At 47.7% G+C, this 15,422-nt stretch overlaps 1 protein-coding gene across 1 annotated transcript in view; it reads left to right on the top strand.

Moving 5' to 3' along the window:
- The window catches only part of ADCY10 (adenylate cyclase 10), a 60,198-nt gene that overhangs the window by 15,338 nt on the left and 29,438 nt on the right, over positions 1–15,422 (top strand). Inside the window, exons 8-14 of the mRNA XM_054712127.1 lie at positions 1,233–1,321; positions 4,341–4,532; positions 5,967–6,085; positions 7,073–7,149; positions 8,644–8,833; positions 12,092–12,147; positions 14,318–14,471. Of these exons, the coding sequence (XP_054568102.1) occupies positions 1,233–1,321; positions 4,341–4,532; positions 5,967–6,085; positions 7,073–7,149; positions 8,644–8,833; positions 12,092–12,147; positions 14,318–14,471 (877 nt within the window). The remainder of the gene's footprint in view (positions 1–1,232; positions 1,322–4,340; positions 4,533–5,966; positions 6,086–7,072; positions 7,150–8,643; positions 8,834–12,091; positions 12,148–14,317; positions 14,472–15,422) is intronic.

Raw genomic sequence — 15,422 nt, forward strand, 5'->3', positions numbered from 1 at the left:
TCCCGTCTACTGAGACTGTTTATGTCAAGGCCACTAATGACCATCAATCTGCCAGCCTGGGTGGCCTCCCCTCAGGCCTCATCCTAAGCTGGCCTTAGGTTATTCTCTTTTTCTGGGCACTATCTTCACCTCTTTCCTATGTTCAAGAATATTCTTCTCGAGTTTTGCTCTTACCCCTCCAAGCCCCCGGTTTCAGTGCCCTTTGCAAAGTCTCCTTCCAGTCCTTAAATATTAGTGATTCCAGGATGTGTCCTTGACCCTCTAGTCTTCCCTGCTTATCTCTTGGAGAACATTCATCCATGCTTGACTCCCTGCGACTCCCAGCAGGGCTGGGACTAGGGGGAGGAAAGCAGGAGCCCGGGGCACAAAATTTGAGGGTCTTGTGAGTTGCTTGCTAACTGCCAGAATCCAGCCCCGATTTGTGTCCTGAATTGTAGACACATACAACTGCCTATGGGCCATCCCCACTTCCAACATTAACATGTTAAAAATGATTAAAGAAGATAATTTAACATAAAGTGGACAGTTTATTTAAAATAACATGGACTGTTTCCTTGCAAAGAACTGCAAAATGGGCCAGAAGTCAAGAAGCTTTAATAGCGTAGAGAATAAAGAACAGGAAGAGATAAATAAGAAAAGATTTGATTGGCTGGGGCCACATAGTAGACCTTGTTTGGGGTGAGAAGGCCCGAGTTGGCTTGGCATTCGGAGATTGGCTGCTGGATAGACTTCCTACAGGGACAGAATGTCATCTAAGCTTCGGTTTGCTCACATGGCAACCAGGGTAGTGGGCGACTTGTTTAGGCTCACACACTGAGTTCCTATCAAACCTGGGATGAGAATCCAGTCTCCTGGATTTTATCCCTGCTGTTCTTTCAACCCTATCACCTCCTTCATTCTGTCATCATTCCCTCTATCATCATCATCTTCTCACCTGCCCACTCCCATCACCTGTGGCAATAGTTTTAGCTCAAGTCTAGATATAAAAATCTCCCCAAGTTCCAAAGTGTGAAGATAATTAAAATAGGGCTTTGAGCGACATGCAATTGCATTTTGATTAACCCACAACCTCTAAGAACTTCTCCCCGGATTTCCCTTGGCCCTATTTAACCACTGCCCCTGACTGGCCTAGGATGACCACTGCCCAAGGGGCTGGGGCTGGGACGCTCCCCTCTCCTGCACCGCAGAGCCAGGCCTCTCTTTCTGACCCTGCTCCTCTTCTGATCTCTTAGACATCCTGAGGCTTGCGTGCATGCTGGAGTCCGACCCTGAACTGGAGTGTTCCCTACAAAAGTATGTGATGGAAAGCATATCAAAACAGGTATTTTCATCATTTAATTTATTGGTTGGTGGGAGGGGGGTATCGGGGACCTTGGATAGCTGGAAAGATCAAGAAATCCGATAGCTAGTAATCTGTTTCGTTAAAATAAGAGGTGGACTGACCTTCTCCATGTGTAGAGGATGGTGAAATTTATTATTTTCATCAGGATACTTTTCAGAATTAAAGGGCATCATTCATTATTATACTGTGACAACAGGTGTAAACTAGGACGTTGCTGCCTTCTACAACTGGGCAAACTGGAACTGCCCCAAGTTAAAGAACCTATGGCCGCCCTTTCCAAATGACACATGGCAGAGAGATAGCAAGTGGGTGAGCAGGTACACCATTTCTCCAAGTTACTTGCATTAGATTCCAAGCCTTGAAAGCTAGTGATACAGGTAATTAAAACTCTCAGAACTACCTCCAAGCCCCTTTTAGTAGAACATTTCTCCTTTTATTCACTTAGATCTAGGCTCTCTCAAATGTATGAATCCATAGGAATTCTAGCCACAGCTCAGCACTGGCCGTGTACCAGGCGCTCTGCTGTGGCATGATCTCCCCTCCAGTCCTTGTGGACATCTGCAGCTCCATTTTACATGCGAGGAAGGGGAGACCCAGAGGGTCCCAGGGTCTTTCCTGAGGCTGCAAAGGAAGAGCTGTGGCTTCAATTAAACCCTCTTCTATCTGAACCTACTTTGTGTGTGTGTGTGCGCATGCGCACAGGCTGTTCCATGATTTGATGTCTCTGGTTCTATTTTATTCATCAGTTTATTTTGTTCATTAGATTCCTTATTTGCATTTTGATTTTTAGATTCAATTATTGATAGATATGTATTTATTGCCATTATATTGTTCATATTTTTGTCTTTTTTTCTCTTCCTCCTCCTCTTCTTCCTCCTCCATCTCCTCCTCCTCCTTCTTCTTCTTCCTCTTCTTCAAGAATACACTTCAACATTTCATGTACTAGTTTGGTGGTGATGAACTCCTTTAGCTATTTCTTGTCTGTGAAGCTCTTTAACTGATCTTCAATTCTAAATGATAGTTTGCCGGGTAGAGTAATCTTGGCTGTAGGTTCTTGCTAGTCATCATTTTGAATATTTCTTGCCACTTCCGTCTGGCCTGCAAAGCTTCAGTTGAGAAATCAGCTGACAGTCTTATGGATGCTCCCTCGTAGGTAACTAACTGCTTTTCTCTTGCTGCCTTTAAGATTCTCTGTTTTTAACCTTTGGCATTTTAACCTTTTGCACTCGGATGTCGAATGTGATGGTTATTGAATGTATCAATAATTTGAAATATAAAAAAATCCAAATGAATAAGTTTGTATGAAAAGAAACTCCAGTTTTTTATTCTACTGCCATGCTTTGTAAAATCTGGGGTATTTAAAAAATTAAATCCTGAGTAGAATAAAGGAATCGAGAAAAAAGCAAACGAGTGCAAAGGGTTAATTATGATGTGTCTTGATGTGGACCTCTTTGGGTTCCTCTTGTTTAGGACTCTCTGAACTTCCTGGACTTGTAAGTCTATTTCTCTCACCAGGTAGGGGAAGTTTTCTGTCATTATTTCTTCAAATAGGTTTGCAATCTCTTGCTCTCTCTCTTCTTTCTAGCACCCCCATGATGTGAATGTTGATAACTTGAAGTTGTTCCAGAGGCTCCTTACACTATCTTCATATTTTTAGATTCTTTTTTTTTTTTTCCTTTCTGGTTGGGTGTTTTTTTGCTTCCTCATATTCCAGATCACTGATTTGATTCTTGGCATCCTCTACTCTACTGTTGATTCCCTGTAAATTATTCTTCATTTCTGTTAGTGTAGGCTTCATTCCTGACTGGTCCTTTCTCAAGTCTTTGATGTTCTCACTAATTTCCTTGAAATTTTCACTAAGATCATTGAAATTCTCACTAAGTCCCTTGAAGCTCTCATTAAGATCCTTGAGCCTCCTTATAACCATTATTTTGGACTCTGTATCTAATAGTTTGCTTGCTTCCATTTCACTGAGTTCTTTTTTGGAGTTCTTCTGTTCTTTCATTTGTAACATGTTTGTCTCTGTATTTGGCTGCTTCCCTATGTTTGTTTCTTGTATTATGTAGAACTGCCATGTCTCCTGGAATTGGTAAAGTGACGTTGTGTAGTATGTGTCCTGAAGGGCCTAATGGCTCAGCCTCCCCAGTCACCTGAGCTGGGCACTCTAGGTATGTGGGCTGTGTGCACTGTCTTGTTGTAATTGAGCTCTGAGTGCTGTTGGTGTCACTGGGAGGAATTGACCCCCAGGCCAATTGGCTGTGAGGAGCAGCTGCAACTACAGCGGAAGAGCTGCTGTGCAAGAGACACCCCTATGGAGCAGGACTTGCTTCATTGGGGCTTTGATACTCACTGAGCTTGCTACTTTAGTGTGTCTCTCGTGGATGTGTAGAATTGTAATTGGACATGGTCTGAAGCTGTCTACCAAGTACATTAGCTCTGTGGCCCCCCCTGTAGATGCAAAGTCAGGCACTGTCTGTGCCCTGCCTAGGGCCACCTGTCAGGAGCTAAAGTGTGATCTGTAGATGGCTGCTACTTGTATTGGGCTTGGAAGTGCCCAGGAGAGGCCAAGCTGTGAAGCAAGGCAGGCTGCTGCTAGTGCCAGGCCTGGGGACTCCTATTGAGTGGTATGGGGCCACAGTATGCTATTCTTATCCTTAAACTGTAAGAGAGCCAAAAGGAATGGTAGTTCTCTCTCTTATGGCAATGGCTAATATTGGTATGAGAGAGCAGGAGTAGGGGCAAGGAAGTTGTTCCTTTCCAAAAATTAGCAAATGTGTGAGTTCCCATTGCAAGAGATTTTGCTAGTGAATTCATTTCCATCTGCTCGAATTTGGGCTGGCTCTGCCATGCTGTGCCTCACACATTCTGATCACTTCACAGCTTCCCCAGAGAATTTCAACAGGCTAGTTCCCACCCAGTGAGAACTGCTTGTGTTGATGTTGGGAGGAAGGATCCACAGCCAAGGACAGGTGCAAAGTTAAGTGTCTCTACTTGGCAGATTGATGACAAACAGCTTCGGGGTTATTTGTCTGAGCTCCGCCCGGTGACCATCGTGTTTGTGAACCTGGTGTTTAAGGACCAAGACAAAGCCGAGATCATAGGCCCGTCCATCCAGGATGCCTCTGTGCACATCAATTCTGTCCTGAGGGACTTCCGAGGCCAAATCAATAAAGTTTTCATGTTTGACAAGGTAAGTGTGAACTAAGGGGTGGGAAGCTGCCAACAATTTAATGTTACCATCTGTGCCCAGGCACATTGGTGAGAGGAAGGGAATAGACACTTTTAACCTGAAAGCATTAGTCTTCATTTATATTGACTATAGCAGCTTCTATGGTGAATGTGGCATTGCTGCAGTCCAGGTATTGTTCTCAACATTTTGCCTCTATGATTTCATTTCACCCTCATGACTGCTCTGAGAGGTAGGTGCTCTTATTATTATTTCCATATTACAGATGAGGATGTTGAGGCAGAGATGAGGATTCTGAGATAAGAAAAGTTTAGGTTTGGCTCATGGTCATCCAGCTAGTAAGTGGTGGGCTGGGATTCCAACCCAGGTCATCTCCACATTCACCCATCTGGATCATGAGACAGGAGCACCGGACCCAAGAGCAGCCTTTAGTGTTTGCAGACGTGGCTCCCACAATCCCCGGACTTCTCTGGGCCTTGGTTTGCTCATGAACAGTGAGAAGGACATTATTGGAACGGGAGAGTATCTACCTCAAGGGATTGTTGCAAGTTTGAAAAATGTGTGGGGCACTTGTAGCACCACTCGCTTCAGGGAGCTGTGGGTTTCATGGCCAGAGCGAGACCACTGCTCACCTTGCAGAGCCACTAGGCAAGGCCGACCCAGAGTGTCCCCAGGCAAGGCCAACCCACAGTGTCCCCAGGCAAGGCCGACCCAGAGTGTCCCCAGGCAAGGCCAACCCACAGTGTCCCCAAACGGAGCCCTCTAGTCCCTACACGACCTGGAATCAGAGCCCAGTGCCAATCAGGACGGATCTGTTTACATATATACCATTAAGCTTACACCGTCTATATGCGTATACTATAAAGTGTCTATGCTATATGAAAGTGGGAAATATATAGGGCACTATATGTACTCTATTAAGTATATGTATGCCATAAAGTAGTTCATAAAGTGTGTGTATTAATTACATATAACATTACAATGAAATGTTTTAAATACAGTAATCATTTTAGTAGCCAAAGCAACCTCGCAGGTCAATGTTATATCCATTTTCATGCTGACTGAGGTTCATGGAGTGTAATCGACTTGTCCAGGTTTCTGCACAGACTTTCTGACTCGCGCTGGTGCCTTCCCGCTGCTCTCTGCTGTTTCTTAGACTTGCAGCATATGACCCGCCCACCGGGAGGCTAGACTGGAGTGTGACCCAAAGAGCTCAGCCAGGCCCATTATTCTGGAGCCAAAGCAACCCTTCCTGGGCTCACGTCATACTGTAGATGCTGCACCAGAAGTTACACAAAGTTTGCTAAGAATGAAACAGGGGCGAGAGGAATTACAAAGAGATCAGAAAGGGAACGTTGCTGCCCCCTCCCCCGGGCCTCGGCTGGTCCAGTGAACAGGTCCTGCCCACCCGCTGTGCTTGCTGACTCTCCCTCACAGGGCTGCTCCTTCCTCTGTGTCTTTGGTTTCCCCGGCGAAAAGGCACCTGATGAGGTCACTCATGCCTTAGAAAGTGCTGTGGATATATTCGACTTCTGCACTCAGGTCCCCAAAATCCAGTGAGTATTGACCTCGGTCCCGTCCTCTGTTCCCTGACCCCTGACCCTTCTGTGGGATATGGGGGGTGGAGGGCAGGATAAGGGTCAGGGAAGCAGGTGAGGGCTGTTTTTATCTGGATGCCCATCCACCTGCATTCCTTCACCTAATGCACCAGCGGAGTGGACAAGCCCAGCCCTGCCACAGTGGGACGGGGATGGGAAAGGCAAGGTGGAGAACCGACACCCCTGGAAAGCCAACCTGTGCCAGGTTTGCAAGAGAACCTGATGGGGTGTCTCTCTGTACTTCTGGCTTGCTTCTTGGTAGAGGTCAAACTCCCAACACCAAGCTGGAGACCTGAGTTGGTTTTTAGTCACTGGGAGACCAAATGAGTCCTTGGGGTGGAAATGTGTGGAAGGACCTGGCCTCTGTAAAGCTGTGAAGGTGAGGTTTACCACCCCCAGCCTGGCTGCTCCCGCACGGCACCCTCAGGCTTCCCCAGCCTGAGCGTCCAGTACTGACTGGAGCCCTCTCTGGTCAACTCCAACGCATCACCCTCTGCCCTAAATTTTTCCACCCCCTGGGCCCTTAGTCATCTATAGACACTGGTGGATGTATTGGCAAAATCAGGTTGGATGCTACACACTGTATCTGAGTTATAATGACGTGTCCTTTCCAGCAATAACAGGGAGAGTTATGTTGTTTACAACTAGTCCATTCGGGGAGATGAGAACTTATTTTCCAGAAAAGTAGCTCAGACGAATACTTAAAAGTAACAGAAAAGTGAACCGAGTAACCACTACTGAGAACCTGGCTCTGGGTCCCAAACTCTTCCTACCTCCAGACCACGTACAATTGCCCTGAACTAAGTCCAAAGGGGAAAGAGTAATTGATTAACAATCCTTTCCCACCCTCCCCACCCCATTCCTCACCACGTCCCCCCTTCCCACGTTCTCTCTGCTCACCGTCTTTATCTCTTTCCCCACAACCTTCTCCTTGTCGGGCGCCAGTACTGTTTCCATCGGCGTGGCCAGCGGGACTGTCTTCTGTGGCATCGTGGGACACTCTGTGAGGCACGAGTACACAGGTGTGCTGAGCCAGCTTAGCTCCGCTTTCCTGCAGCAAACACCGTGCCTAGCCACCCGGCTTTGCGGGAGGAAGGACAGAAAGAACCGAGACCTGGGCCCTGTCCCCAGCAAGTTTGCTGACTCCCAGATGGGGCCACGCCTTGTGGCTTTGCCCACCGGCAGCTGGATGTGTGCATTCTGGGGCTGTGCATAGGCATCGGTAGCTGAGAGAGAGCAGGGGGAGGCAGTGAGCGCATGGAGGCAGGGGCCTTTCTGAATAATTTCCCGTTGACATTCAACAGTTACTCTTCCTACTGCCTGGAGTAGGTGAGGACTGCTTCTTAAAAGTTATGACTATTGGCATTACCTGTGAATAATACTCGTCTCAAAAGAGAGTAGTAAGTAGGTGTTATCTCAAGTTTTCACTGCTCTTGCTATTATTTCCCTCTTCAACCCTAGTAGGGTTTCAGTTGTTCAGAAACAATACCTCTAAAATAGTGAAATACTTATGTCTGAAATGATGCAACTTCTGAGATTTTCTTCAAAATATTACAGGGTGGAGAGTGGGTGGGAGTGAGGCTGGGGCAGGGTTGGCTGTGGGTTACTGGCTGTTGGGACCGGGTGATGGGTCCATGGAGATTCATGAGGCTGTGTCTTATTGTATGGTCAAATTTCTCCATAATAAACAGTTTTTTAAAAAGGAATAACTTGATCAGAAGTATTTAAGTTTATGTTACAGTGCAACCTTGAGTACCTAATTAGTTGTACTATTAATTGAGGGCTTACTAAGCAGCCAGGCTCTATCCAAAGCGATGTGTATGTGTTAACTCATTGATCTTCATAAACTACCCTCTGAGATAGGCACTGTTATCCCCATTTTACAGATTAGGAAACTGAGGCATGACAGAGTTAAAGTCATTTGGTAACAAACTAGTTGGAGGTAGAGCTGCGGTTCGGAGTCTGTGCACTATAGTACTTTACCCCTTAAAGCAACCCTTAAATCAATCTTAAACACACACCCCTTATAACCTTATTACACACTCTTAAGGGATCACCAAATGAAGGTAATTCATTTTGAAAATGAAATGAAATGAAAAAGTTCATGCCCAGAAACATGCAGACCTAAATTTGTGCCCCTTTGGAGGTCAGTGTCGCAGGCCCAAGCTTGTGCTTGTCCATCCTGTAGCCAAAGACCAGCTGTACCTCACCCGAGAGCCTGCAGGCCTAGGGTGAGCCCACATACAGAGCCCTCTCCACACTCCAGGCCTCTGCCTCTGAGCAGATTGTCCCCGTGGCCTCCCAGCTGAGGCAGAAACTTTGCTGGTGACTGAGTTCACTGCCTGCATATTTTTAATAGCCATTGGCTGACTATGGGTAGTTGAAGGTGAGTTTGATGTCATTCATGAGAGGCAAAGGGAGTAAAGGGTTAAAGTGCCACTTGGGGACAGGATTCCTCAGATTACATTCAGTTCCATGGCCATTTCTCCCCCTTTCCTTTCTCTTTCCTGATGCAGTCATTGGCCAAAAAGTCAACATAGCTGCCAGAATGATGATGTACTACCCAGGAATCGTGACTTGTGACTCCGTCACCTACAATAGCAGCAACCTACCGGCCTACTTTTTCAAAGAGCTCCCGAAGAAAGTCATGAAAGGTGTTGCGGATTCTGGACCAATCTATCAGTGTCTGGGCCTTAACGAGAAAGTGTGAGTGCGGGGCACTGACTTTGCAGTATTTTGCAGTAAAGAAGGGGGAGAATTACGACAGCAAAACAGTCACCCATTTCAGATTCAAATCCACTTTATGAAACTGAAATCTATTCCTTCCCTGGACGAAGGCCCAGATTTCAAAATCCTTCATCTTTCTCCATCCTATGGATATGGTTGGAAGACCCCATTCTGAGAATCAGAGGGTCATTCCTCAAAGGTTGTGCAAACAGAACAGGGAATCCCACATTTGCATATGTCTGTGGACCAAGGTGGACCAACCATTAAGTATTTATTTATCATACCAACTTGGTGCCAGCATTGGTAGGACTAATAGAGTATGAGATATTGCTCCTCCTCTAGGCCTCTAGTGAAATATATTCCCCCAAAGCCCAGCCTAGATGCAAGGGCGTCACTTTGGGTGTCACTTAAAATCCTTCAATGGCTTCCAGTCACTTTCATGATATGTTTCAATTCCTTGCAATGACATACACGGTGACCATCTGCCTTTCCAACCTCACCTCCTCCCGTGTCCCCTCCTCTGGGGGTCTAAGTAGATTGTCCTCCCCATCACCCACCCCATCCCTCATCCACTGGGAAAACCACAGTCAATCTTAGAAATCCAGCTCAGGGTCCATTCCTCTGTGGGGCTGGCCCTGGAACCACCCAGTCGCAGCCCAGCTAGTCCAGCGCTCCCCTCCTCGTGCAACTAACTCTACAGCCCATGCTTCTCTGCGATCCCTCCTCACGCTCCTCACGGCTGCCCACCTGCTGCCTTGAAAGCTCTCTGGGGATCGTGATTACTGCTTGTTCGTTCTGACAGCCCCAGTGCTTGGTGCACAGAAGGCACTCAGCACTGATGAGTGAGTGAATGACTCGCATGGAAAGCGCCAACGTATTATTCTGTGTATGAGCCAGCTGGAGTCTAAGTTTTAAAGGGCCAGGTAACAGAATTGGGGCTGCAGTAGATTCAAGGAGTCTTTATTATTCACCTTTGTGTTCCCAGGGCTCAGCGCTGTACTTGGCATGTTTAGACCATCAATAAAATGCTGCTTGAATAAGTGAATGAATAGTAATAATTTTTTGTGAGCCCTTATTAAATATTAGGCACTTTATCTCAAAATATACAATGTATTCTTTTTGTTGTTGTTAATCCTCACCTGAGGATATTTTTTCCATTGATTTTTAGAGAGAGTGGGAGAGCAGGGCGGGGGGGGGGAGAGAGAGAGAGAGAGAGAGAGAGAGAGAGAGAGAGAGAGAGAGAGAGAGAGAAGAGAGAAGAGAGAAGAGAGAAGAGAGAAGAGAAAAGAGAGAAGAGAGAGGAGAGAGAGAGGCCCCTGACCAGGAATCAAACCCGAGACCTGTGGTGCATGGGCCGACGCTCTAACCACTGAGAACACTGGCCAGGACTTTAATGTTTCTTTCTTTTTTAAAAAATCCTCACTTGAGGCTCTTTTCCCATTGGTTTTAGATAGAGTTGAAGGGAGGGAGGGAGGAAGCGAGAGAGAGAGAGAGAGAGAGAGAGAGAGAGAGAGAGAGAAATAGAGACATCAATGTGAGAGAGACACATTGATTGGTTGCCTCCCACACGTGTCCTGACTAGGGCCAGGGATCGAACCTGCAACCCAGGTACATGCCCTTGACCGGGAATCAAACTCACGACTCTTCAGTGCCTGGGCCGGCTACCTAACCATGCAGCCACACTGGCCAGGCTACAGTGTATTCTTAATATAAACCATATCAGATAGAAACTATTATTATCTCCATTTTACACATTTTAAAACTAAGGCTCAAAGATGTTAAATGACTTGTTCATGGTCACAAATCTCATAAGCAATGGAGACCAGGTTCAGCATGCCACAACGATGCTGTTCCATTAGCAACCACCAAAGCTCGTGGGTACAGCAAACGTTTACTTACCTCACAGATAAGTGGCTTCAACTGACCTTGGCTGGATTCGGCTCATTAGCCTCGGCTTCTCACATGCCTGGGGTTCAGCAGGTTGTGGGCAGACCCAGGATGACCGCAGGTAGGATAACTGGGCAGTTTGATTGGCATAAATGCGACAATTCGGCTCTAGGTTTCTCGTCCTCTCTCACGCACGAGAGAGAGAGCCCAAGGCACAAGCATTTTTCAAGCCTCAGTGTCGTGTTTGCTGGCATCTCGTTGGCTGAGACATTCACACGGCCAAGCCCAGAACGGGAGGGCACTGCCATTACCAGCAAAGGGCACAGATAATGCAGAGGTCAACCTGCCACAGAAACCCAGACTGCCTGACCCCAGAGCCTGCCACTTCGTGGTTTCCCTCTACCATCTCTGCAAATGAGAGTGTGGAGCTCGGCCAGTGTTGCTCAGTGGTTGGGTGTTGGCCCATGAACCAGGAGGTTATGGTTTGATTCCTGGTCAGGGCACATGCCTGGGTTGTGGGGTTGCAGGGACTCAATCCCAAATAGGAGGCCTGCAGGAGGCAGCTGATCAATGATTCTCTCTCATCATGGATGTTTCTATCCCTCTCCCTTCCTCTCTCTGAAATCAGTAATTTTTAAAAAATCATATTTTAAAAAAAGAGTGCAGAAATACACATACAAATACGAGCAGGGCCTCCCACGGAGATGGCCGTTGCTATACCAGGCGGAACCGGGTAGAATGACAAACAGACCAGGAATGAGCTATATGACCAAAAGGCTCCTTCAAGAGAGAATATGCAGTGATCAGGCATGAGCTCCCTGCCTAGTCACCACTGGACACGGGACTGTGGGCAAGATACACTCTGCACCTCCACTTCCTCACTTGTAAAATGGACAGAATCATAGTATCTCCTTAATAAGGTTTTATCAGGAGCAAAGGAAATGATATACGTAAAGTACTCAAAACTGCCAGGCATGTAGCATGTGCTCAACAAAGGTGAGCGGGGATTGTGTGAGCATTGGTGGACTCCTCCCAGGATGGGGGACAGTGCGCCACCTCCAAGCTGATTCGTCCCACATTGGGTGTCTGGTTCCCTAGAAACGGGTCAGTTCTGCCAATGCAGACTCCGCAAGCATTTATTGAACAAGGTGCCGGGCGAGGAGGAGAAGGCGGCTGTAAGTCGCTTGGACTCTGTCGCCAGGTAAGAACACCTCTTTCTCCTCCTCTTGGCATCTGCAGCCCGCGAGCCAGGGGCAGTCGGTTAGACTGGAAAGGAGGCTCCCGGGGACCAAGCCAGCCTGCTCTCAGCCCGCCCTGCTGTGACTCTAACATCTCTGTTCTTCTCCTCAGCATGTTTGGAATGGCCTACCTCATCTGCAACAGGAATGAGGCTTACCCTCTGCTGGGTACGTACTGGGCCTTGATTTCTCAACTCCCCTAGTGAACTATAACAAAACATGCAGAACAGTGCGCCAATGCTAAGTCTGCAGCGTCATGAATTATCACCAATGAACCCATGATCACTATCCAGGCCATCAAAGAACTCCCCCAAAGACCCTGACACCCTCCTCCCCAAAGACTCTGACACCCTCCTCCCCAAAGACTCTGACACCCTCCTCCCCAAAGACTCTGACACCCTCCTCCCCCAAAGACCCTGACACCCTCCTTCCCCAAAGACTCTGACACCCTCCTCCCCAAAGACTCTGACACCCTCCTCCCCCAAAGACTCTGACACCCTCCTCCCAAAAGACTCTGACACCCTCCTCCCCAAAGACCCTGACACCCTCCTCCCCAAAGACCCTGACACCCTCCTCCCCCAAAGACTCTGACACCCTCCTCCCCAAAGACTCTGACACCCTCCTCCCCCAAAGACCCTGACACCCTCCTCCCCCAGACTCTGACACCCTCCTCCCCAAAGACCCTGACACCCTCCTCCCCAAAGACCCTGACACCCTCCTCCCCAAAGACTCTGACACCCTCCTCCCCAAAGACCCTGACACCCTCCTCCCCCAAAGACTCTGACACCCTCCTCCCCCAAAGACTCTGACACCCTCCTCCCAAAAGATTCTGACACCCTCCTCCCCAAAGACCCTGACACCCTCCTCCCCCAAAGACTCTGACACCCTCCTTCACCAAAGACCCTGACACTCTCCATTTCTAAGGCCGTTTTTAAAAATCATGTTGATGAAACGATGTATCATATAATTACACGTGCCTTCTGTTAATCAACAGAGAACAAGACTGGCCTTGCATGGGGAGCTGGCGAGAAAAGCTTTGGCCCAAATGAGCCTTCAGCTCTTTGGACAGGATGTGCTCGCTCCCTTGGAATCCCAGTCCTGCCTGTTCCTTCCCGTCCAGGTTTCAAAGACTGAGGCCGACTTTCCGATGTTAATCGGGGCACCCGTTATCCTACCTAATAATAGACAAATATGCAAATTGACTGTACCTTCGCTATGCCCGCGATTGGCCACGAGGCACGGGGCAAGGGGGCGGGACTCGGGGTGGCCGGGGTGGCTGATTGAGCCGGCGGGTCGCTGAGCTCTTGTCGCCAGCAGTGGCTCGAGCTCAGCGTCTGCGCCATGGCTGTGCTGTGGCACAGAAGGGGCCTCTGGGGCAGCGAGCTCAAGTCCCACCGCAGACCATCAAAAACGGGGGAGCTGGGTGCCTGAGCAGACAGGCACCCAGCTCCCCCGCAATCGAAAGCAAAAGCGTGGGAGCTTGGTGCCTGTCCGCTCAGGCACCCAGCTCCCCCGTGATCGAAAGCGAAAGCGTGTAGGGGACCCTACACGTGCATGATTCAATCATGCACTGGGCCTCTAGTATATATAAAAACACACACAAAGTAATAGTGACAGGGCTGCAACCCACGCTGACTTCAATTTTCTTTTCCTTTTCTACATTTTCCATGTTTTCTACAGTGAGCATTTGTTACATTTATAATAATAAAAAACCCTAAAATTCCTTTTTACTAAAAATGTGGGCTGTTCTTGGGAGTAAGTCTACCTGATTTTTTAAAGTAAGTTGAATTTTCTTATCACTGATAAAGCTTCTAGGAGCCCTGAGTAACTATAATTGCTCACTCACAGAGAGCACGCATCCTTCGCAGAATTGGAAATAAAATATTCTATCCATAATCATTCAATATAGAGACCCTAACTATAATAAATGTATTTGCTAGTGTAATCATCTTTAGATGACTTCCACTGTGTGTCAAATAGCTCATTCCTAGAAAAAAAGGAAAAGGAAGGGAAAACCAGAACTGAAGTCAGCGACCCCTGCCTTCCTTCCTGGCCGTGTGATTCCAGCGCACCTCACTATTCTGCACTAAAATTCAATGGACGTTTCAATGCGCGTTATAAGAGTCGCATATATAATGTGCATTACTGGAAATCACAGCTGGAAAGCTCTAGAAAAAGGTGTTAAAACATTTCGAAGTGTGCAGGACCTCACGAGAGCCCACGAGCGATGCCCTGGAAATCCACAGGTCTCCTTGGGTGTCCGGGTCACTATGTGCTTCTGTCTCCACTATTTTATGTTGACTGGGTTTGCTCTCTTTTTAAAAAATAAAAATGGCAGGACGTGAGAAGGAGCTGAAATACTTCAGGTGCAATATGAAGGAATTTCTGACGTCCAACTGCAGCCGCATCCTCATGTACGAAGGCTTGTCGGGCTACGGAAAAAGCCAGATACTCATGGAAATTGAGTACCTGTCCCAAGGTGAGAACCACAGGTGAGTGTCTGGCGATGACCGTTTCTTTCTTGTCCACCCAGAGAATCCTGATGTCCTTAAAAGTTTCATCTACTTTAAAGCTCCTCTCCTTTATGTAATTTGCATCATGTAAACTACACACAACCTGTCCATTACGGGTGCCATGCCCCCGTGTGCTAAATAAATCAATAATGAGAATCATATTGAACCAAGACAATGAGAAGCCTGGCTGAGCCCTGGAGACGCTGATTTCATGACAGGTGGAGCTTGGCTGTCATATGTTAGAGCTTCCTGGGTGAGCCCAGTGTGCAGGCAGGTCGAGAGCAGCTGGCAAGAGGTGGAGACCAGGCTAGGGTGGGTGTGCAGGACGAGCATCTATCCAGCCGGCTGACAGTCACGGGTTCACACCACTGAGCTCTGTCCGGGAGTGGGAGCGACAAGGACAGGCCTCTGCATTTTCCTGGGGAAGGCAAAGCTAGTGTATTGACCGCGTCCTGCCTGCCTCCTTTCCTGGCGTGAATGTGGTGAGGGCTCTTTGGGACGACCCCTCTAGCACCCTCACTGAGGTCAGCGTGGGCTTCAGTCGCAGTGATGGTGACCAGGTGCCGATGCTGATGTCTCACCTGCTTCCACCACCCAACCTGAAGGCTTTAGGGGAAAATGCTTATTAGCCTTATATTATTTGTAGCTGTACTTCTACTCTTTTTGATGTCAGGCCTGAGAGAGGCCTGTTTTGAAATATCTTTACCATTGTTAAGGAGATAATTCATGACAACCAGAAGACATGCATTCATTCATTCCATCACTTACTGAGTTATACTATGCTTCAGGAACTGTTAAGTGCTGCATCCATTTGCTAAAGCTGCTGTAACAAAGTACCACAAACTGGGTGGCCCATCAACAGAAATTTATCGTCTCCCGTTGCTGGAAGCTGGAAGTCTGAGGGCAAGGTGCCAGCAGGGTTGGTGCCTT

The sequence above is a fragment of the Eptesicus fuscus genome, chromosome 22, assembly GCF_027574615.1.
Source record: "Eptesicus fuscus isolate TK198812 chromosome 22, DD_ASM_mEF_20220401, whole genome shotgun sequence".
Taxonomy (NCBI): domain Eukaryota; kingdom Metazoa; phylum Chordata; class Mammalia; order Chiroptera; family Vespertilionidae; genus Eptesicus; species Eptesicus fuscus.